Below are 23,815 nucleotides of genomic sequence, written 5' to 3'. Positions count from 1 at the left end.
GAAATTTTGGTGAGGAACAAGATATTTGCATGGTCTAAAGTGTCTGAACACAGATTGCTTATTAGTTATAAGGAAAAATACGAAGTATACATTAGAGAAGTTAGATAGCAATAAACTAAAGTTTAGGTGAACAAAATTGTCATCACCAAGGATAATGATTCTGGTTATGGCAGTATGAAGAGTTAATCCTCTCCCTAAAGAATCAGTGTGAAACTAGACAGAAATTGTTGTACAGTTATTGTACAACTATTTCAGTGCTCTGGAAATTGACCAAAAGCAAACAACAAACTCAGAAGCATTTATTCATGCTAGACCTTTGGATAAGAATAGTAGGAACCTGCAGCATTCTTACCTGGGGTGACTCCCATCTTTCCCACATGTCAGTACTATCAGTGAAAATGATAGTTTTGCTAGGGCAGGGCTGGCCATAAAACCAGCAACTTTGCTGCCAAAAGGGGGGAAAGCTTAAGCCCACAGCATCATTGTCAGGAAAAATAATATTGAATCCAGAAGGAAATGAAAGGGAAAAAAACTCTTAACTCTGCTTGTCTAAGTTATAATCCTATTTGGGGCTAGTGGCAGACCTGCTAGAAATTTAACAGGAAAATCCTGGTAATGAGAGAGTCATAGGAGGGCTAGATGAGACACAGGACCAAGATGGCAACATAGGAGGCTCCTGAATTTCACTGTTTCACAGAGAGCTACACATGGAGCAATTCCCTGTGAGAGAAATCCAGAAACTAGTTAAGTTACTCCTGTACCTTGGGCTCCTAAGAAAATACCCACGTTGAAATGGGTAGGAATGATGGAGATACACTCCTGCCATAAACCCCACTCCTTGCACAGCACCAAATAATGGAGAGGGAACCCCCAACGCCCAGCTTTTGCCTGAAGAGCCAAGGGTTGGGGCCACACATCTTGAACATCAACTTTTAAGGCTCCCACCTGAGGAATGGTTCCCTCAAACTCCTAGCTCTGAAAGCCAACAGAGTTTGTGTTCACAAGTCCCATAGGACTGTAGAACACAAAGAAGCAGTTCTTAATGGGTGTGTGAGCACTTACTGTGGTTATCCCTCCAGGCTCAGTGCAGAGGAAGCAGGCAAAAATACTCTTCTCCCAGTGTTTCCCTAAAAGGTGTTTGACTGCATACTTTACAGGGTACAGCTTCTAATTAACACAGAGCTAGGTGCTGACTGCTGTCCTCACCAGAGCCTAAAAGAAAAAAGACTTACTTCAGCTTTCATGATACATATACACTGAAGGTGAAGCTATATAAAAATATATCTGGGCTTCCCTGATGGCGCAGTGGTTGAGAGTCCGCCTGCCGATGCAGGGGATACAGGTTCGTGCCCTGGTCCAGGAAGATCCCACATGCCACGTAGCGGCTAGGCCCGTGAGCCATGGCCGCTGAGCCTGCGTGTCCGGAGCCTGTGCTCCGCAAAGGGAGAGGCCACACCAGTGAGAGGTCCGTGTACCACACACACACACACACACAAAATATATATATATATATATATATATATATATAATGCAAATAAAAGCCAAAGGAAAGCACAGATAGCTACATTGATATCAGACAGAATAGACTTTAAACCAAAAACTGTAATAAGAGACAGTCATTATATAATGATAAAATAGTCAATTCATCAAGAGGTTATAACAACTGTAAATATTTATGTACCCAACATCAGAGTACTTAAGTATATAAAGCAAATATTAACAGAGCTGAAGGGAAAAGTTGACAGCAATACAATAATAGTAGAAGAATTCAGTACCCCACATTCAAAATGGATAAGTCATCCAAACAGAAAATCAATAAGGCAAATAGTAAGGACTTAAACAACATGTTATAGCAGATGGACCTAACAGACATATACAAAACCTTCCATCCAACAGCAACAAAATATACACATTCTTCTCAAGCACACGTTGAACATTCTCCAGGATGAATTGTATATTGGGCTACAAAACAAGTCTTAATAAATTTATGAAGATTAAAATCATATCAAGTGTGCTTTTCAACCAGGATGGTGTGAAACTAGAAATCGGTATCAAGAAGAAAACTTGTAAATTCACAAATGTATAGAGATGAAGCAACATGCTCCTGAACAACCAGTGAGTCAGTGAAAACATCACAAATATCATGAGACAAACGAAAATGGAAAAGCAAACACCAAAACTTACGGGATGCAGCAAATGCAGATCTAAGAGGGAAGTTTACGGTGATAAATATCTACATTAAGAAAAAAGAAAGATCTCAAATATCCTAACTTTACATTCCAAGGAATTAGAAAAAGAACAAATGAAGCCTGACGTTAGTAGAAGGAAGGAAATAACAAAGATCAGAGCAAAAAATAAATGAAATAGAGAATAAAAAGTAGAAAAGATCAATGAAACTAACAGCTGTTTCTTAAAAAAGATAAGTAGAATTGACAAACCTTTAGCTAGACTTAGGGAAAAAAAGAGAAAATACTCAAATAAGTAAAATCAGGTATGAAAGAGAGGACATGACAACTGATACCACAGAAACACTAGGGATCATAGTGAGTACTGTGAAAATACCAACAGTTAGGTAACCTAGAAGAATGAATAAATCCCTAGAAACATACAACCTACCAAAACGAAATAATAAATAGAAAATCTGAACAGAACAATTACTAAGGAGATTGAATCAGTCATCAAAAACATTCCCAAAAGGAAAGTGCAGGACCACATGGCTTCACTGGTGAATCCAACCAAAAATTGAAACAAGAATTAATACCTATCCATTACAAACTCTTCCAAAAAATGGAAGTGGGAACACTTCCAAACTCATTTTAAAAGACCAGGATTACTACCCTGATACCAAAGCCAGACTTGGACACTACAAGAAAAGGAAACTAGAAGCCAACATCCCTGATGAACTTAGATGAAAAAATCTTCAACAAAATATTGGCAAACCAAATTCAACAACATGTTAAAGGATCATAGACCATGATTGAGTAGGATTTACTCCTGGGATGCAAGATAGTTTAGTGAGCAAATGAATAAATTGTTCTCTTTGAAATGGTTAATTTTATGTTATGTGAACTTTATCTCAGTAAAAGAAAAATTTAAGGTTGTGGAAATGCTCCATATTGAATGAGAATAAAGAAACATGGCAGCTAAATGGAATATTGAGCTTAGAATGAATCATGATGGTAGGGGAAAAGCTCCAAAGAATAACATTGAGTCAGTGGACAAAATTGGAATACAAATGTAAGATTAGACTTCAAGTATTGCAACATGTTTAATTTACTGAGGATGATAACCATACTGTGGTTAGGAAGACATTATCTTTATTCTTACAAAAAACACACTGAAGTATTTAGGGGTAAATGTCGTGATGTGTACATTCACATGGCTTAGAAAAATGTGTGTGTGTTTGTAGAAAGAGTCAGGGCATGCTAGCACATAAGTACAAATGTTAAAGCAAATGGAGCAAAATTTTACCATTAGGTGAATCATTGTGAAGGGTAGATGGGTGCTCTGTGCACTATTCTTGCAACTTTTCTGTAAGCTTTAAATTATTCCCCCCCCCAAAAAATGTTTAATGTATCTATGATCCAGTTTAACAAATGTAGCATCATAGATATAGTTGAAGTTTCCTGTGTATGCCTTCTCATCCCAGAGATGTATACTATCCCGAATTTGGTATTTTTTAGTCCCAGATATATCTTTATATTTTGACTGTATGTTTGTATATACCTGAACAATATATAGTAGCATTTTGTATGGTTTTAAACAATATATAAATGCTGTCATTCTATAGCATCACTTTATGCCTTACTTTCCTCATTCGATATTATATTTGGGAGAGTTATTCATGTTGATATATGTAGCACTAACTCTCTTATTTTCACTGCTGTAAAGGTATCCCAAAAGTCTTAGTGATGTTTTAATCTATCTTAAATTCACAAGTATAAATGTTACAGACCTACCCCCAAAAGCCATATCACTTGAAAATTGTATTTAAATTTCTTTAATAATTATTTCATTTTATAAATTTTGTTTTTTTTCAACATCTTTATTGGAGTATAATTGCTTTTCATTTTTTGTTTCAGTCAACATTTGCCATCTTCAATCAGAGGAAGTTTAATTTATAGTATGATTTTACTATAATTTATTCTTCATTCTTACATTTAGGATGTGCCCACCTTTTTCATTGTTTAAATACTTCTACAACGTACCTTTTTGTACCTTATCTTCTTGAGTACATGTGAGAGAATTTCTGTGATAAATAACTCATAATGGAATTACTAAAATTACTGTAATAACTAGGTGGTAAGGTATATGCATCTTAAGTTTCTTTATATTCCTCACAGCGGTATGTATGATAGTTCCTTTCCCTGCCATCCTCATAAAAACTTAGAATTGTTAGGCTTTGATTTTGGCTATTGTAGTAGGTTTAATATCATACCTCATTAATTTATTAGGTTGAATTTTTCTGATTATTAGAAGTTTTGGAGCTTCTTTTCATGTTTATCATTTTGATTTCTTCTTTTGTAAATTGTAAATTCATATTATTCTCTTACGTTGCTTTTTCCTTGTTGATTTTAGTGGGGATTTTTAAAGTTGTCAACAATGTGCTATTTCCAAGAAGTAAAGAAAGGTTGATGTAAAAAGGTGGAAAAAGATACACCAGGAAAATTTCAATAACAAAACTGGTATGGTTATGTTAACATCAGACAAATGGACTTTAAAAGGGAAAAATGTTATTAGAACAATGCCAAGCATCTAAAACAGAAATTTAAGTACAGACCTTGGAGATTAAGTTGAAAAGAACGTAATAGTGTATTTCCAAACAACTAATATATTCAATGAGTGTTACACTGATTAGACAAACAAAACTGAAAGTTTGGGAAAGAAATACCCTTAGGCTCTATGGAATTTATAGTTCAACCAAATATTTTTCTTCAGAGGTTTTTAAAATATTGGCTTTTTCATTCCATGTCATTCTAAGTCTTTGTTGGCAGCACATGTAAAATAAATGCATGCATTTGGTAAGCATTTGCTCTTTGTGTTTTCAGGAATTCAGAATGTCCTCAGCCTCTTCTGTGCAGTCCTCACAGAAAATAAGGTTCTCTTCCATTCTGCAAGTTTCCAGAGACTTAGTGATGCTTGTAGAGCCCTGGAATCATTAATGTTTCCTCTTAAATATAGGTGAGAGTTTTTATTTGGTATCTTTATTTATTCCCAAATCATGCATTACTTATCGATCAGTCAAAACATCATAGCACGACAGTTTTGAACGACAAGGGCATATGTTACAAAGTTACATTGTTATAGGAGTCATTATTCTGATAGGAATTAGCCTGGAATTTGGAACTTTTCCAAGTTGTCTGTTATTGAGTGGTGATTTATTTCATGAAAAAATAATTAATTTGAATAGTATTGTCAGCAACATTTAATTCCCTTTGAATATAGTAGGAGATAAAAGTCTTAAGATAGTACTGATTATTTACTATTAAGGAATTATTATTAATTTGAAGGGTTATAGTGTATTATGGTTTTATTTTTTAAAGAGCCCTTTTTTAGATATATACTAAAGTATGTATAAATGATATGTCTGGGATTTGCTTCAAATAATATGGTAGGGAAGAGAACAAAAATGGGTAGAAATATGTATGTGGCCATGCATTGGTGATTGTCAAAACTGAATTAGATACATGGGGCTTTATTTTCCTTTTTTCTCTCTATTTTGAGGGGGGGAGAGGGACGTTAATTTTTCATAATAAAAAGTAAAAAATAAAACAATCTAAACAAGTGATGACTGAGAGTGCTGTAAGTAGAATATTTTAATACTCTTTTTATCCATTTGGTAATCACAATATCTAGGAAACTTAAGTTTATACAAACTAGAAAAAATTTAGACAGTCTACAGATTTTATTAAAAAATTTTTTTAACCTATGTGCTTTTCTTAACTCCTGGATAAGAGAGCATACTAAACCTTTGTTTTTGTACCTTGCCATTCTTATTGAATACAAAAATCAAGTATAGAAAATGGAATTTGAATGATTGTTTTATATAGACAAATAAACCATCATCAATATTGAGGGAACAGACCGATCAGGGAGTCAGTATTACCACCTGATGTCAGATTGCTGTGTAAGGAAAAATTATTTCAAGCAAGTTTGAACAACCTAAAGAGACTGCTTGCCTAGGGGTAAGGGATAAAGAAGCTGCCCTTGTTTACTTTATATCTTGTTATATTGGATCATATCTTTCACATGAAGATTTTTTTGAAATCATTTTTCTCTAAGAATTTAATATTAACAACCCTGAGAATATTATTGATAATTTCTAAACATAGGTAATCTAAAATTCACACAGCATAAAAATGAAAGAAAGGTATGTTATATGACCGAAGAACAAATATATCTCATGTATATTTTTATTATTTCCAGTTATCCTTATATTCCTATTCTCCCGGCTCAGCTACTGGAAGTTCTGAGTTCCCCAACACCTTTCATTATTGGAGTACATTCTGTCTTTAAAACTGATGTTCATGAGCTTGTAAGTATTCATCTTTATTTTTATTTTATTTTATTTTTTTAACATATTTATTGGAGTATAATTGCATTACAGTGGTGTGTTAGTTTCTGCTTTATAACAAAGTGAATCAGCTATACATATATCCCCATATCTCCTCCCTCTTGCGTCTCCCTCCCACCCTCCCTATCCCACCCGTCTAGGTTGTCAAAAAGCACCGAGCTGATCTCCCTGTGCTATGCAGCTGCTTCCAACTAGCTGTCTGTTTTACATTTGGTAGTGTATATATGCCCATGCCATTCTCTCACTTTGTCCCAGCTTACCCTTCACCCTCCCCACGTCCTCACATCCATTCTCTACGTCTGCATCTTTATTTCTGTCCTGGCCCTAGGTTCTTCAGAACCATTATTTATTTATTTATTTTTTAGATTCCATATATATGCGTTAGCATAGGGCATTTGTTTTGCTGTTTCTGACTTACTTCACTCTGTATGACAGACTCTAGATCCATTCACCTCACTACCAATAACTCAATTTCGTTTCTTTTTATGGCTGAGTAATATTCCATGGTATATATGTGCCACATCTTCTTTATCCATTCATCTGTCATTGGACACTTACGTTGCTTCCATGTCCTGGCTATTGTAAATAGAGCTGCAGTGAACACTGTGGTACATGACTCTTTTTGAATTATGGTTTTCTCAGGGTATATGCCCAGGAGTGGGATTGCTGGGTCATATGGTACTTCTGTTTTTAGTTTTGTAAGGAACCTCCATACTGTTCTCCATAGTGGCTGTATCAATTTACATTCCCACCAGCCATGCAAGAGAGTTCCCTTTTCTCCACACCCTCTCCACAATATACTGTTTGTAGATTTTTTGTTGATGGCCATTCTGACTGGTGTGAGGTTATACCTCATTGTAGTTTTGATTTGCATTTCTCTAATGATTAGTGATGTTAAGCATTCTTTCATGTGTTTGTTGGCAATCTGTATATTTTCTTTGGGGAAATGTCTGTTTAGGTCTTCTGCCCAGTTTTGGATTGGGTTCCTTGTTTTTTTGGTATTGAGCTGCTTGTAAATTTTGGAGATTAATCCTTTGTCAGTTGCTTCATTTGCAAATATTTTCTCCCATTCTGAGGGTTGTCTTTTCGTCTTGTTTATGGTTTCCTTTGCTGGGCAAAAGCTTTGAAGTTTCATTAGGTCCCATTTGTTTATTTTTGTTTTTATTTCCATTTCTCTAGGAGATGGGTCAAAAAGGATCTTGCTGTGATTTATGTCATAGAATGTTCTGCCTATGTTTTCCTCTAAGAGTTTGATAGTGTCTGGCCTTACATTTACGTCTTTAAACCATTTTGATTTTATTTTTGTGTATGGTGTTAGGGAGTGTTCTAATTTCATCCTTTAACATGTAGCTGTCCAGTTTTCCCAGCACCACTTATTGAAGAGGCTGTCTTTTCTGCATTGTATATCTTGCCTCCTTTATCAAAGATAAGGTAGACCATATGTGCCTGGGTTTATCTCTGGGCTTTCTATCCTGTTCCATTGATCTATATTTCTGGTTTTGTGCCAGCACCATCTATCTTGATTACTATAGCTTTGTAGTGTAGTCTGAAGTCAGGGAGTCTGATTCCTCTAGCTCCGTTTTTCTTTCTCAAGATTGCTTTGGCTATTTGGGGTCTTTTGTGTTTGTATTCAATTTGTGAAATGTTTTGTTCTAGTTCTGTGAAAAATGCCATTGGTTGTTAGATAGGGATTGCATTGAATCTGTAGATCGCTTTGGGTAGTATGGTCATTTTCACAATGTTGATTCTTCCAATCCAAGAACATGGTATATCTCTCCATCTGTTGGTATCATCTTTAATTTCTTTCATCAGTGTCTTATAGTTTTCTGCATATAGGTCTTTTGTCTCCTTAGGTAGGTTTATTCCTAGGTATGTTATTCTTTTTTTTGCAGTGGTAAATGGGAGTGTTTCCTTAATTTCTCTTTCAGATTTTTCATCATTAGTGTATAGGAATGCAAGAGATTTCTGTGCATTAATTTTGTATCCTGCTACTTTACCAAATTCATTGATTAGCTCTAGTAGTTTTCTGGTGGCATCTTTAGGATACTCTATGTATAGTATCGTGTCATCTGCAAACAGTGAGAGCTTTACTTTTTATTTTCCGATTTGGATTCCTTTTCTTTCTTTTACTTCTCTGATTGCTGTGGCTAAAACTTCCAAAACTATGTTGACTAATAGTGGTGAGAGTGGACAACCTTGTTTTGTTCCTGATCTTAGAGGAAATGGTTTCAGTTTTTCACCATTGAGAACGATGTTGGCTGTGGGTTTGTCATATATGGCCTTTATTATATTGAGGTAAGTTCCCTCTGTGCCTACTTTCTGGTGGGTTTTTATCATAAATCGGTGTTGAATTTTGTCAAAAGCTTTTTCTGCATCTATTGAGATGATCATATGGTTTTTCTCCTTCAATTTGTTTATTTGGTTTATCACATTGATTGATTTGCATATATTGCAAAATCCTTGCATTCCTGGGCTAAACCCCACTTGATGATGGTGTACGATCCTTTTAATGTGCTGTTGGATTCTGTTTGCTAGTATTTTGTTGAGGATTTTTCCATCTGTGTTCATCAGTGATATTGGCCTGTAGTTTTCTTTCTTTGTGACATCTTTGTCTGGTTGTGGTATCAGGGTGACGGTGGCCTTATAGAATGAGTTTGGGAGTGTTCCTTCCTCTGCAATATTTTGGAAGAGTTTGAGAAGGATAGGTGTTAGCTCTTCTCTAAATGTTTGATAGAATTCGCCTGTGAAGCCATCTGGTCCTGGGCTTTTGTTTGTTGGAAAATTTTTAATCACAGTCTCAATTTCAGTGCTTGTGATTGGTCTGTTTATGTTTTCTATTTCTTCCTGGTTGAGCCTCGGAAGGTTGTGCATTTCTAAGAATTTGTCCATTTCTTCCAGGTTGTCTATTGTATTGGCATATAATTGCTTATAGTAATCTCTCATGATCCTCTGTATTTCTGCAGTGTCAGGTATTAGTTCTCCTTTTTCATTTCTAGTTCTGTTGGTTTGAGTCTTCTCTTTTTTTCTTGATGAGTCTGGCTACTGGTTTATCAATTTTGTTTATCTTCTCAAAGAACCAGCTTTTAGTTATATTGATCTTTGCTCTTGTTTTCTTCATTTCTTTTTCATTTATTTCTGATCTGATCTGTATGATTTCTTTCCTTCTGCTAATATTGGGTTTTGTTTGTTCTTCTTTCTCTAATTGCTTTAGGTGTAAGATTAGGTTGTTTATTTGAAATTTTTCTTATTTCTTGAGGTAGGATTGTATTGCTATAAACTCCCCTCTTAGATCTGCTTTTGCTTCATCGCATAGGTTTTGGGTTGTGTTTTCATTGTCATTTGTTTCTAGATATTTTTTGATTTCCTCTTTGATTTCTTCCGTGACCTCTTGGTTATTTAGTAGTGTATTGTTTAGCCTCCATGTATGTGGTTTTTTTTACAGTTTTTTTCCTGTAATTGATATCTAGTCTCATAGCGTTGTTGTCTGAAATGATATTTGATACGATTTCAGTTTTCTTAAATTTACCAAGCCTTGATTTGTGACCCAAGATATGATCTATCCTGGAGAAGTTTCCGTGAGCACTTGAGAAGAAAGTGTATTCTGTTGTTTCTGGATAGAATGTCCTATAAATATCAGTTAAGTCCATCTTGTTTAATGTATCATTTAAAGCTTGTGTTTCCTTATTTATTTTCATTTTGAATGATCTGTCCATTGGTGAAAGCGGGGTGTTAAAGTCCCCTACTATGATTGTGTTAATGTCAATTTCCTCTTTTATGGCTTTAACATTTGCCTTATGTATTGAGGTGCTCCTATGTTGGGTACATAAATATTTACAATTGTAGTATCTTCTTCTTGAATTGATCCCTTGATCATTATGTAGTGTCCTTCTCTGCCTCTTGTAATAGTCTTTATTTTAAAGTCTAATTTGTCTGATATGAGAATTGCTACTCCAGCTTCCTTTTGGTTTCCATTTGCATGGAATATCTTTTTCCATCCCCTCACTTTCAGTTTGTATGTGCCCCTAGGTCTGAAATGGATCTCTTGTGGACAGCATATATATGGGTCTTGTTTTTCTATCCATTCAGCCAGTCTATGTCTCTTGGTTGGAGCATTTAATCCATTTACTTTAAGGTAATTATCGATATGTATGTTCCTATTCCCATTTTCTTAATTGTTTTGGGTTTGTTATTGTAGGTCTTTTCCTTCTGTTGTGTTTCCTGCCTAGAGAATTTCCTTTAGCATTTGCTGTAAAGCTGGTTTGGTGGTGCTGAATTCTCTTAGCTTTTGCTTATCTGTAAGGGTTTTAATTTCTCCATCGAATCTGAATGTGATCCTTGCTGGGTAGAGTAATCTTGGTTGTAGGTTTTTCCCTTTCATCACTTTAAATATGTCCTGCCACTCCCTTCTGGCCTGCAAAGTTTCTCCTGAAAGATCAGCTGTTAACCTTATGGGGATTCCCTTGTATGTTATTTGTTGTTTTTCTATTGCTGCTTTTAATATTTTTTCTTTGTATTTAATTTTTGATAGTTTGATTAATATGTGTCTTGGCGTGTTTCTCCTTGGATTTATCCTGCATGGGACTCTCTATGCTTCCTGGACTTGATTCTTCTGGCACCCCTGCAATTCGAATGTTGGTGCGTTTTAATGTTGTCCCAGAGGTCTCTGAGGCTGTCCTGAATTCTTTTCATTCTTTTTTATTTATTCTGCTCTGTGGTAGTCATTTCCACTGTTTTATCTTCCAGGTCACTTATCCATTCTTCTGCCTCAGTTATTCTGCTATTGATTCCTTCTAGAGAATTTTTGATTTCATTTATTGTGTTGTTCATCATTGTTTGTTTGCTCTTTAGTTCCTCTAGGTCCTTGTTAAACGCTTCTTGTATTTCTTGTATTTTCTCCTTTCTATTTCCAAGATTTTGGATTATCTTTACTATCATTACTCTGAATTCTTTTTCAGGTAGACTGCCTATTTCCTCTTCATTTGTTTGGTCTGGTGGGTTTTTACCTTGCTCCTTCATCTGCTGTGTGTTTCTCTGTCTTCTCACTTTGCTTAACTTACTGTGTTTGGGGTCTCCTTTTCGCAGGCTGCAGGTTCGTAGTTCCCGTTGTTTTTGGTGTCTGCCGCCAGTGGCTAAGGTTTTTTCAGTGGTTTGTGGAGGCTTCCTGGTGGAGGGGACTGGTGCCTGTGTTCTGGTGGATGAGGCTGGATCTTGTCTTTCTGGTGGTCAGGACCACGTCCGGTTGTGTGTTTTGGGATGTATGTGACCTTATTATGATTTTAGGCAGCCTCTCTGCTAATGGGTGGGGTTGTGTTCCTGTCTTGCTAGTTGCTTGGCATAGGGGGTCCAGCACTGTAGCTTACTGGTTGTTGAGTGGAGGTGGGTCTTAGCATTGAGATGGAGATCTCTGGGAGAGCTTTCACCATTTATATTACGTGGAGCCGGGAGGTCTCTGGTGGACCAATGTCCTGAACTCAGCTCTCCCTCATCAGAGGCACCAGCCTGACACCTGGCCGGAGCACCAAGACCCTGTCAGCCACACGGCTCAGAAAGAAAGGGAGAAAAAAAGAAATAAAGAAAAATAATAATAAATGAAATAAAATACAATAAAGTTATTAAAATAAAAAATTTAAAAATTAAAAAAATTAAAAAGTAATAAAAAGAAGAAAAAAACAAGAACAGAAGAAAGAAGAGAGCAACCAAACCAAAAAACAAATCCACCAATGATAGCAAGTGCTAAAAACTATGCAAAAAAATAAAAAGAAAAAACGGAGAGACAGAACCCTAGGCCAAATGGTAAAAGCAAAGCTCTACAGACAAAATCTCACAAAGACTCATACACATACACACTCACAAAAAGAGAAAAAGGAAAAAATGTATATATGTCTTTTGGGAAGTCTGAGGTCTTCTGCCAGCATTTAGTAGTGGTTCTGTAGGAGTTGTTCCACACGTATTTCTGATGTATTTGTGGGGAGGAACGTGATCTCCACATCTTTCTCCTCTGCCATCTTGAAGGTCTCCAGTATTCACCTTTAAATTGCTGGTTATTGCAGTCAGAGATTTATCATATTTTTTTGAGTCCTGTAACATTTCAACTAATTACTATATTCGGATCTGTTGCATTACCAATAGAAAAGATTGGCTGGAAGAAAAGCATCATTCAAAAATCTAAATACGTTAGATTTATTTAATGTATACATTTTTCCTTATAGAAAGTACAGAAGACTTATAAAATGAATTCATTAATGTTTTAAAACTCCCCTCTTTTTGCATGTTAAGTTTATCTTTCTGTAATCTTCATCCTATATATGAGAAAGGAAGGTAAAATTATCCATTAATTTATACTTTTGTTATGAGTGCTTTAATTTATTCATATTTCGAAATGAGGCCTGTGTTAATGCTGATTGGCTGGTAACTAAAATACAGAAAGCATTTGCAAAAGAGTGAAGGGTTTTAGTGGAATACAAGTTCAGTATGAGCTCCACCATATTATTCTGTTCTCAATGCCATATGAATAAAATACCAGAGAGAGAAAGTAATGCTCTGTATTCAGCCAGCTCTGAAATAACAGGTTTATTTCTCTGTACTGCACTTTAAGAGGGACTGTAACAAAGTAATGGGCTTCAGAGAAGGACATCTAGGATGTCAAGAGTTTGGAAACTATTTTGTGAGGCCCTAAGGAAATTTTCTCAGGTAATAACCTAATGTTATTTGATAGCTAAAGATAAATATTTAAGTAGCTGTCATAGAAAAAAAGGTTAGAGACTGAAATAGAATCAGTGGGTATAGTGGATATGAAAACAAATTTCTCCTCAGTATAAGAGTTTTCAGCTAAATAGAGCTGCCCAGTGATGAGACTTGGTTTCCTTATGTGAGGAGTATACTCTCAGGTAGTGTAAGTAGAGTGCAAGGAACAGGTTGCGTGACACTTTTCAGGGAGTTTAAGAAAAATGCTTCACTGAAAGGTTGGGCTATATGACATCTGTGATCCACAAATCCTGAAAAGTTGTAATTCTAATTTTGTTTTAGTTTTAAATGCCAGCAAAGAGGTAAGCTCTGTAGGTACTTTTACGTAATTACAGTTGTAATCAAATCATAGGTGTTATGTAAACTGACAAAACACCATTCTACATTGCAGTTATAAACAGGACCCTTATTCATATATTAATCATTCTTTCTAACCTTATATATTGATATCTAGTTCCTATTTAACTTTCATATCACCATATAAAAATCTGTGTAAATCAGTAATCATTAAGTAAAACCTCATTAGTACTAATTAGAAACACACTCATCTATCTGGTTTGTAGGTAATTTTTTCCCACTGAATATAAACTGTCTCTGGAAGTTAGACAAACGAAGTGCTGATAAAAGTAAATTTCTTAATTTTTTATTGAATAAATTAGAATTAATTTTAATCCTATTATCAACATAATAACTTCAAAAATTTTGGCTAGTTTCTCTATTACATTTTTACATGTTATTTTATTTTATTTATTTTTTTGCCATGCAAAATTATCCCCATTTATTGTGGTTCAACTGCAGACTCTATTGCCTCTGGTGAAGGCACGCAGCAAGTTCTTTTCATAAATAATATCCTTCAGGACGGCCCCTTCCTGTTTTACACAGAATTGTCTTAGAACTTGGGGCCAAAGTAATTAAAAAGCAAGCCAATGACAAACAAAGACTCCTGAGGCCAGTGGTACTAAACTCACAGGCCAGAAGGGGGGACCCTGTGACCTCTCCAGGAGCTGCCTATTCATAAGCTGACAAAATGTAATCTCTAAATACAAAATTCCAATTATCAAAAACAAATAGTAGTTAAGCTTTAGCTACAGTAGGTACTTCCTCTTGGAACAGAGAACTGTCTCACACACCAGAAGGTAAAGGGTGACCCAAAATCCCATCTGCTGGTCAAGCCAAGTGCCTGTTCAAGAGGCTGGGGACAGGGCTGAAGGAAGAAGGCAGCCATCAGCAAAGACCCCACCAGCCAAGCAAGTGGTCCCCTCCGAGGGCACAGTCTCTCGTGATGCCAGGTGTCCCAACCTGGACCTCAGCACATGGGTTACCCACTGGGGTCACATAATCTTCCTAATGATGTGATTCTGCCAAAACCCACATTTTTTTCTTGACCAAAGACTCTGATTTGGCAAACTAAATCCTAGCTTGGTGCTTGCCCCTTCACAGGGACATGATTCAGATCCTCATGTAAACACCGCAAGAACAGCTAATGGAATCAGAGCGCTGAGCTCTCATTTATGACACAAACTATTGAGATGACATTCTTGATTCATGTCACTTTCAGAGATTGTGGTCACTAAAAAAGCGCTTCAGAACACTTCATTCCTTCCTACTAAATGCAGAAATGTGCTGAGATAGGCATCACCAGCAACTTCTCTTGTTTTTAAACGCTTAAAAACAAAAGGGTTTTCCAACCATAAGCCAGTCCTCATGTATCCTGCATCCCCTAAGGGGGACTGAGGTATAACACAGACAACTATAAAATATGCCCTAGAAAAATGCAAGACCCTCATAAAACCAACATCTCCCCACCAAACATCCCACTAAGTCAGCAGAGAAGTGGTGAAGGCTCATCAGAAAACACAAAATGAGTATTAGAGAAATAGAGCTTGAAACACTGAACATGATTTCCTCATGATCCTTCTCGCAGCCATGCGTCCTCTCCTCCTTGCTGCTCCAAAAGGAGGGATGCCCCACTCCGGCAAGGGAAGAAGGAGCCCAGGAGACAGCGGCCATCCTTCCCTCTGGATCCGGGCACATGCCAACTCTGACTTACAGGTCAGAGAATTAGGTTCTAAGAATTCAATGCTAATTGCAGTAGTTTTGCACTGGGGAACGTTTGCCAGAATTGCACACAGCCATGGGGCTGACCAGAAAGCTGAGTCCATCTTTGTGGCTGGAGATGTTTTCAGTAACCCTCGCACTCCTCTGCTCCACTCCTGCACCAGTCCTGTGCCTGCCTGAGCAGTGGAATTAAAGCAGTGGAACCAATTCCCCCTCAGCTGGGTTATACTTTCACTGGTTGTCAGAAGTTTCTGGTACTGCTTGGGGGAGGAGAGGAGGACTGGCAGAACATCCTGCCCTGCTTGCTAGACTCTGCGTGTCATAATGGTACAACGTGTATGAGTTTGGGTAGCTCTGCCGGCTGTACTGGAAGTGATCTGTCAAGATGTTGTTGCGGCCGTACTGATAGTGCCCGTGCTGGGGGAAGAGGATGCTGTTGTGGGGCTTCTCTAGCGGCCTCCAATGATGCTCCTTACTGCTCAGGTCCCCCGTCATGACAGGGAGGGCTTCCGGGCTTGCTGATTCGTATCTTACTTGGTCTTATTGCACAGAAAGACCCCCAGGATGGCCGTCATTGTGCCCAGGACGTTGGTGCTGGTGACCGGGTTTCGCAGCATGATCAGGGGCACCGTGATGACCATGATTCTTTTGGTGGCATTGGCAACCGAGTAGCTCAGAGGGCTGATGAAGTTGAGGATGCTGAAGGCAATGATGTTCTGGGCAAAGTTACAGAAGCTGCTGACAGCCAGGAGCAGAAGTATCCAAGGCCACTGGGACACATAGGTCAGGTCGCTGCTGACCAGGAAAGCTCAGAGGTCCACCAGGACCCACGTGGGGATCATATAAAAGACAGCATGGCAGCCCAAGATGTTCCGCAGCTGGAGATGGTGGATCCTTGACTCTCGTAATACCTTTTCAGAGAAAATATTCTGAAGTGAGAAGCACAGTGTGGCAGCAGGGGCGCTGACAAGCCCCCACATGTCGAAGGACAACTTGGTGACCGTGGCCAGCAGGACGCCTCTGATGATGGGGATGAGTGACAGGTACACCTTGGTGCTCTGTTTCTCCATGATGATCCAGGACAGGAGGACCACCCAGATGGGCATGGTGGCCTTGACGGTGTGCGCGTAGGACACGGGCACCTTCCAGATGCTGATGTGCGCAGACACTGACACGAAGTACTTGCCGAAGGCAAGCGGCAGCACGTAACGCGGTTAGAAGCGCGGCGGCCACAGGCGGCTGGGCTGCTGATGCGGATGGGGCCCAGGGCACAAGAAAAGCGGCGCCAGGGGCACGCGCCAGGCACGGAGCAGAGGCGGGAGACCCGTGCACAGCGCCAGGATATGGCACAGCGACAGGGTTACCGGGAATGGGAAGGCGCTCTGGGTCACCTTGTTGACCACACTGCCGCCCGCGCTCAGCGCGTAACGCAGCAGGCCGAGCGCCGCCACCCGCGCCCTCGCGCACCCCCCACCCCCCGCTCTGCGGCTCCCAGGCCCCCTGCGCCCCCTACCTGTTACTTTAAAACAGACTTTGTAAATGCTAAAAATCAGCTTCTTTCTTAACTACCTAAACAGTACCATTTTGATGTATACTAATTGCTTTGCTTGTTAACTCTTATAATGATTACTGTATTATTTAGGATATGGCTTAACTACTGTAATAAAGCATGCAAAATACAATGGCTAAAACAAAATGGAATTTTATTTAGCGCTCATGCAGCAGTTTGTAGATAGAAGTGTTCCATTATGTCAGACCAGTTTGCTCCATGAACTCATTCAAGGTCCAAACTTCTTTGCTTCTTGTTCCTCCACTAGAATCCACTTAGGCATTGTCATCCTCTGAACGTTCAGGGTTTGGTTACTGCCAGTTCATAGTTTCAGCTATGGGAAGGGGAAAGAAACGGTAGGAGGGCCTTACATCCCCTCTGTTTTGAGTGCCTGGGAGTGTGCACATCACTTTTCATGTTCCATTGGCAGAAACTTAGTCACACACCATACCTAATTTCAGAGGAAGCTGGGAGATATACAGTAGCTGGGAAGCCAATCTAGAAATACATTTTATTAATTACAGATTAATTTTTTTTGTCTTCTTCAGTTAGATGTAATCATAGCTGATTTGGATGGAGGCACTATTAAAATTCCTGAATGTATTCATCTCTCTTCCCTTCCGGAACCACTTCTACATCAGACTCAAGCTGCTCTTTCTTTGGTATGATATATTTTTATAGTAATTTTCTCTTGATTTAAATCTAAACTAAGATAATTGGATATCATTTATTGACAGTGTAATTACTTTAAAAAGAGATATCTTCTTAAAACATGAATATATTCTCATATAATGTTAGAATAAGATTACTTATTAGATATTATCTAAAGAATATACTTTGAATCCTAACTGAATATTTGTTCTACATTCATTTTTTCACTCAGCATACTTATTTAGTAGTTACTATATACTGAATACTGTGCTAGGTGTTGGAAACACACCTGTGAAAACAAGACCAGACTATGCCTCGAAATCCCTGAATCTCCTAACATCCCTCATTAGAAGCTAGCACCTGTTCCTTTTCCTTCGCCTTCCTTATTGACATCTCATTTCTCTTTGGTAGGTGTGCTTCTTGCAAAACAGTGTGATAACAACTGGTCAGTGTTTCCAAGTTACTACAAAAAAGATGTAACCTAGTGATAGATTAAATGTCCAGCATTCTGTGCAGTGAAGCTTTAAGAAATATTGTGACTTGGGTGTTTCTCATTGAAACAAATTTAATTTTTTTGTCAACCTTTGTTTATTTTTAAAAGTACAGTATTTTATTTTACTGACATTTTAGGTGCCCATTTATCCATCATCAGAAATTTGAAACTTAGAAATTTTGCATTCCCTTTCAAGCCATTACTAGAACTAAGACCTTCATATTCTTCTTGAATAGTATTCCAGCCTGAGCTGTTTAAAATCTTTTTTTTTTTCCCCCCTTAAACAGGAACTTAGGAACTCAGAAGTCTAGGATTACCAGGAGGGATTTATTCTCAGAAATTTCCAAATTTGTGTTAGTCCTTATGTTGTTATAGTGGATTCTATGGAATGGGAACATTTAGAGAAGACTGACTTTTCCTAATATAATTTGTAATCTGGGATACTAGGTGTGATAGAGTAAAAAGCAACTAGTTTAGGACTTGGGAGAACTAAATTCCAGTCTACATCCTGCCACTTGATATTTTGAGCAAATCACATTACATCTCTAGGCCTCTGTTTCCTAGTCTTTATCAATAGGATGAATGTTTTATACAAAGGATGACAAATGACTGTTTCCCAGAGTGAAGTATTGAGATGATTTGGGGTGGTATGTGGCAACTTTTTTTATTTTAATAATTATGTATTATAACGTTTACTAAAAATAGCATACAAAACCTGTGACTTCACAGATGGTATCATCTAAGAAAATACTAGATTTAAAGAGATAAGATAATTTAAAGACATTTTAAAGAAAAATATTAGCTAAATAATTGCATCAGTTGTATATGGATATAGCAAAAGCTGAGAAGGTAGTATTTGAGTGATTGAAAAAAGTTTTATGTTTCTAGAAAATTAAATAAGTTTTAAAATCTTATGTATGATTACTTAATGATATTTTTAATTATGCAGGAATTAAGTACCAAAATTAACAAAGATTAAGATTTTAGTTCTTAAATCAGTGGCTCTTGGTAGAGGTTCTGCTGCACACTGGTAAACCTTAACCTACAACACCTGTGCCACCAAGTTTAATCAGTGAATAAAATTCATTTCTGATAAAACTGAGTATGCCTATTTATGTAGTTTTCAAGCACTATGGTGGATTATGTACTACAGTGTACATGAGAACATAGTATACTGGCAAAATAGGACCAAAAAGAAATCACATTTGATGGACTGTGTGGGAGGTTTGACACACAAGTATATGAGCTTCATTTGGTCAGTAAATAATTGTAATCAAATGGTTACACAGTACTCCAACTGTATAATAATCATGGATAATTTTATAGACATGAAGATTTTATTATACTGTAGTAATGATTTGGTGATTGGATTGTAAATATTATCGATATTTTGGTGTTGTGCATAAGTGTTGTTTTGAGTCTTTTGGTCTATTGTAAGTATATTACGAAACGCTGAGTATTTGAAAATGATTCTGCAAAGACAAAAATTTGCTACATAATGATACAAAGTTATTTTTTTCTTTTAAGTCCTGCATGGACCTTTCCCACCTGCTCCCCAACCTGCTTTCCTTCAAAGCCTAACACAGATGTTAGTTACCTTCTTTTTAAATTTTCCCTAGGTTGAATTAATTATACTTTATATTCATATATTACTATTTTATATATTTATAATACTTGTCACATTGTGTTATACTGTTACCCCTCTGGACTGTGAGGTTCATAAATTTATTTCCTTTCTCCTCAGTATTTTAATTAATTAACTAATTAATTTTTAATTACACTAAGAAACATAAAAACAAATGCTTAAGATTTTCAACTGTAGAGACAAATAACTCTGCCTTAGACCATTCTATTCCCAGAAGTGACTACTGTTTTACAGTTTAGTGTGTATTTCAGAACTTTACATTTTCATTTATATATATATCAGTGCATGTACATATATAGATTTAGGATTTATTTTGTTTTATATTCAAATAAATGAAATCACACTATGTGTGTTTTTCTAGAACGTGGGTTTTTTAAAATAATTTATTTATTATTTATTTATTTATTTTTGGCTGCATTGGATCTCCGTTGCTGCATGCTGGCTTTCTCTAGTTCCAGCAAGTGGGGGCTACTCTTTGTTGCGGTGCGCGGGCTTCTCATTGCAGTGGCTTCTCTTGTTGTGGAGCACAGGCTCTAGGCGCACAGCCTTCAGTAGTTGTGGCGTGCAGGCTCAGTAGTTGTGGCTCGCAGGCTCTAGAGTGCAGGCTCAGTAGTTGTGGCACATGGGCTTAGTTGCTCCGCAGCACATGGGATCCTCCCGGACCAGGGCTCAAACCTGTGTCCCCTGCATTGACATGCGGATTCTTAACCATTGGACCACCAGGGAAGTCCCTAGAACATGTTGGGGTTTTTTTGTTTTGTTTTGTTTTGTTTTGTTTTTGTGGTATGCGGACCTCTCACTGCTGTGGCCTCTCCTGTTGCGGAGCACAGGCTCCGGACGCGCAGGCTCAGTGGCCATGGCCCACGGGCCTAACCGCTCTGTGGCATGTGAGATCCTCCGGACTGGGGCACGAACCCGCATCCCCTGCATCGACAGGTGGACTCTCAACCACTGTGCCACCAGGGAAGCCCTAGAACATGTTTTTTAATTAAATGTTTTTTCTTGCTTTTCACATAGTACAGACAGAGCTGCCTCAGCTAACTCATTGTATTTCATGGAGGGAATATATTGTAATTCATGTACTGACACTTTTTCATCTTAATGCCCCAGGTAGATCAAATAATAGATTTTATTGATATTATGATCTTTTACGTAACAAAGCTTCTTTGCTTTAGATTCTACACCCAGATTTGGAAGTAGCAGATCATGCTTTTCCCCCTCCACGAACAGCTTTATCCCACTCAAAAATGCTGGTAAGAAGTTTAATATTTAAATTTGATGTTTTTAAAAAGAGTTGTTTTTCTTTGTATGTTTTTCAAAGAAGCTGAGTATAGTGAGTTAGATGGACAGCCTAGTAAAGGTGTGCCAAATTAGAAATTAGGAGAATTGTCACTGACTGACCTTGTGACCTGCTCAAGGAGACGCCTCAGGCAGTACACTGACTGGGAGGGGAGTAAGCTAAGACTGTTGCTCTGAGGAGGCATGAGTAAGTATGGGACAAAAAATCAGAACCTAGATTAGAGCCTGAAAAAGTGTGCCAAGCATCAAATCAAAAGGGTCAGGCAAGGATAAAAAAGGGAAGCTTACAAAAAATGGAAACACAGATTATTAGTTACAGGAGAGAATTAAGTTTAAGGAGTGAGTGGATGAATGTAGCTCCAAATGGAAGCCATAGAAGAGTGAATATATAACAGAGACCCTTTTTTTATTTTGATCAATGCATTTCTTAGAGGTGAGCTTTGTGGTCAGTAAGGAACATTATAGAGCTGCACACCTTTGACAGATTATGAAGCATTTTTAACTGTTTCTTCGTCAATTAAATAAGAGGTTGACTAAATCTGTAAGTTTCCTTAGAGTTCTAAAACTATGATTTTTAAAAAATCGGAATTATCAAAACAGATTTTTGTCATACCTTATTAATATAAGAATAGATTTTTATAAATTGGATAAACTTTGGAACAATTTCATAATCCTTTAAAATACAGTCTTGAGTGTTTTCTTTTGTATTTGTGACTGTAATTCATTTGATGGATATAAAAATCAAATGACTTGGGAAATATGCCCTTCTCTTACATGGTGAAAGGGGAGACCCTGTGATTTATGGTTTTTTCTGAGAGGAAAATTGGATGTACTAGAGGCAAGTTTTGTTTGGTTCAGCTTTTAAAAGAACTATTTAACGGCCTCTACTCTCCAACAATGGGACAGACTAGATGCCCATCACTTAGTGCTGCCACAAATGAGACTTCTGTGTAGGAAGCACAGACAGATTTATTAAATAATCTCTCAGATTCTCTCCAACTTTTTGACTTTGTGGCTTTTTGTTTGTTTTTTTAAGAAATTCAATTATCTAACATATTTCTTCTTATATTTTCAGGATAAAGAAGTGCGTGCAGTTTTTCTTAGATTATTTGCACAGCTTTTCCAAGGATATAGATCATGCTTACAACTCATAAGAATTCATGCAGAACCAGTAATACATTTTCACAAGGTAAGATATAATACCATATTGTACGTATCCAAAATGTGAACTCTAATTTAATAAAACAACTTGGTTGTCTTTTTCTAGCCATGTATTTTGACCTTAATTTATCAAATGTGATTATTTAAAATCTCTGCTTTTTGTGGTTAGGTGATAATTTTTTTCTTTTTTTATTTATTTTTATTGGAACGTAGTTGATTTACAGTGTTGTGTTAGTGTCAGGTGTATGATAATCTTTAATAGTACTGTGGAGCTGACATATTTTCCTTTATAGTATGGTAACTTTAAATTGATTTTTCTTTTAAAATTGAGGTTATTTCTGATTTCCCCTCCTGCTTTACAGACAGATTCATTTTTATTGTTTTCAATACATGTAGTATTTCAGGTATCAAAACCCTTTTAGAGAGGAATGTATTTTTTAACAACACATTTATGCATGAAGACATTTATTCAGACTTTGATCTTTCTATTATATTTCTATTTTGATCATTCATCCATTACTAAGTGATAAGTTATTCATTTCACATTTTCTTTCTTTACAGACAGCTTTCTTGGGACAGCGTGGTTTGGTTGAGAATGATTTCCTCACAAAAGTTCTCAATGGAATGGCATTTGCAGGTTTTGTTTCAGAAAGAGGTCCTCCCTATAGATCCTGTGATCTTTTTGATGAGGTATAGTTCTTATCAAATGAATGCATTATTTACACACAAAATTAGACTAGTAGATAAAAGTAGAGCAGTAGTGTTTTAAACATTTAATCAAAATCAAAAATATTTATTATTATGCATATCAGATCTTGATGTTTATAATGTGGATTAGAAAAATTAGAAAAAATACATAATTGGATGTCTCAGAAATACATAAAAATCTTGAACAACTGAATTTTTTTTTTTTTGGCCCCGCTGTGCAGCTTGCGGGATCTTAGTTCTCTGACCAGGGGTGGAACCTGTATCCCCGGCAGTGGAAGCGTGGAGTCCTAACCACTGGACCACCAGGGAATTCCCTTGAACAACTGAATTTTAAATATTTGATTAAAATCTTTTTGAAAAATTGACAGTGATTGTATAGATAGAACTTATCAGTTTTATAGAGAGAAAGATCTAAGTTCAATGTATAAATAGTTTATTTCAGACTGCAGTTACATTTAGTCTATCAGTGTCCTAGAGCCATAGTTTAGCTAAGCCATTCTTTTTTTTTTTTTTTAACTGTTATCTTTATTTTAATCAAAGCTTGGAAAATAAAGTAGGGAAGACAATTTCAGTTCCTCGGTAAAAGATGGAACCACAAATAAGGGTGTTTTCTTAAGTACTAATCCTTGGAAAATATAGCAGATTTCAAATAAGAATTAGCACCTTCTTTGCATTTAGCTAAGCCATTCTTACTAATCAATAATCAACATTTGTCTAGCTCCCTTAGGAGATCCTAAGTATATTTAAGACAGATTTAGTCTCTATCTTCAAGGAATTGGCCATATAAAGGAAAAGTTAGGGCAGATGCAACTCAAAATAAGGATCCTATTTTTTGCTAGTTGTGATTTTTCTTATTGTAATGCATCTTTCCATTTATCATTTAACTATGTTCATAGCAGCCCATTCTGGTGGATAGAACAATGACTCTTACTC

General features: G+C 36.9%; 1 protein-coding gene and 1 pseudogene across 3 annotated transcripts in view; one reads left to right on the top strand and one right to left on the bottom strand.

Moving 5' to 3' along the window:
* Window positions 1-23,815, top strand: part of SBF2 (SET binding factor 2) — a 469,274-nt gene that overhangs the window by 243,919 nt on the left and 201,540 nt on the right. For all 3 annotated transcript variants that reach the window (XM_060105533.1, XM_060105532.1, XM_060105531.1), the window contains 6 exons: window positions 5,049-5,181; window positions 6,427-6,535; window positions 17,474-17,587; window positions 20,890-20,967; window positions 22,089-22,202; window positions 22,736-22,864. In XM_060105533.1, coding sequence (XP_059961516.1) covers window positions 5,049-5,181; window positions 6,427-6,535; window positions 17,474-17,587; window positions 20,890-20,967; window positions 22,089-22,202; window positions 22,736-22,864 — 677 coding nt within the window. The remainder of the gene's footprint in view (window positions 1-5,048; window positions 5,182-6,426; window positions 6,536-17,473; window positions 17,588-20,889; window positions 20,968-22,088; window positions 22,203-22,735; window positions 22,865-23,815) is intronic.
* On the bottom strand, window positions 15,608-17,342 carry LOC132493210 (solute carrier family 35 member E1-like; annotated as a pseudogene).

This window comes from Mesoplodon densirostris, chromosome 7 (genome assembly GCF_025265405.1).
Source record: "Mesoplodon densirostris isolate mMesDen1 chromosome 7, mMesDen1 primary haplotype, whole genome shotgun sequence".
Classification (NCBI taxonomy): domain Eukaryota; kingdom Metazoa; phylum Chordata; class Mammalia; order Artiodactyla; family Ziphiidae; genus Mesoplodon; species Mesoplodon densirostris.
Note: the sequence above shows the minus strand (reverse complement) of the source record. Positions and strands in the feature narration are given on the sequence as shown.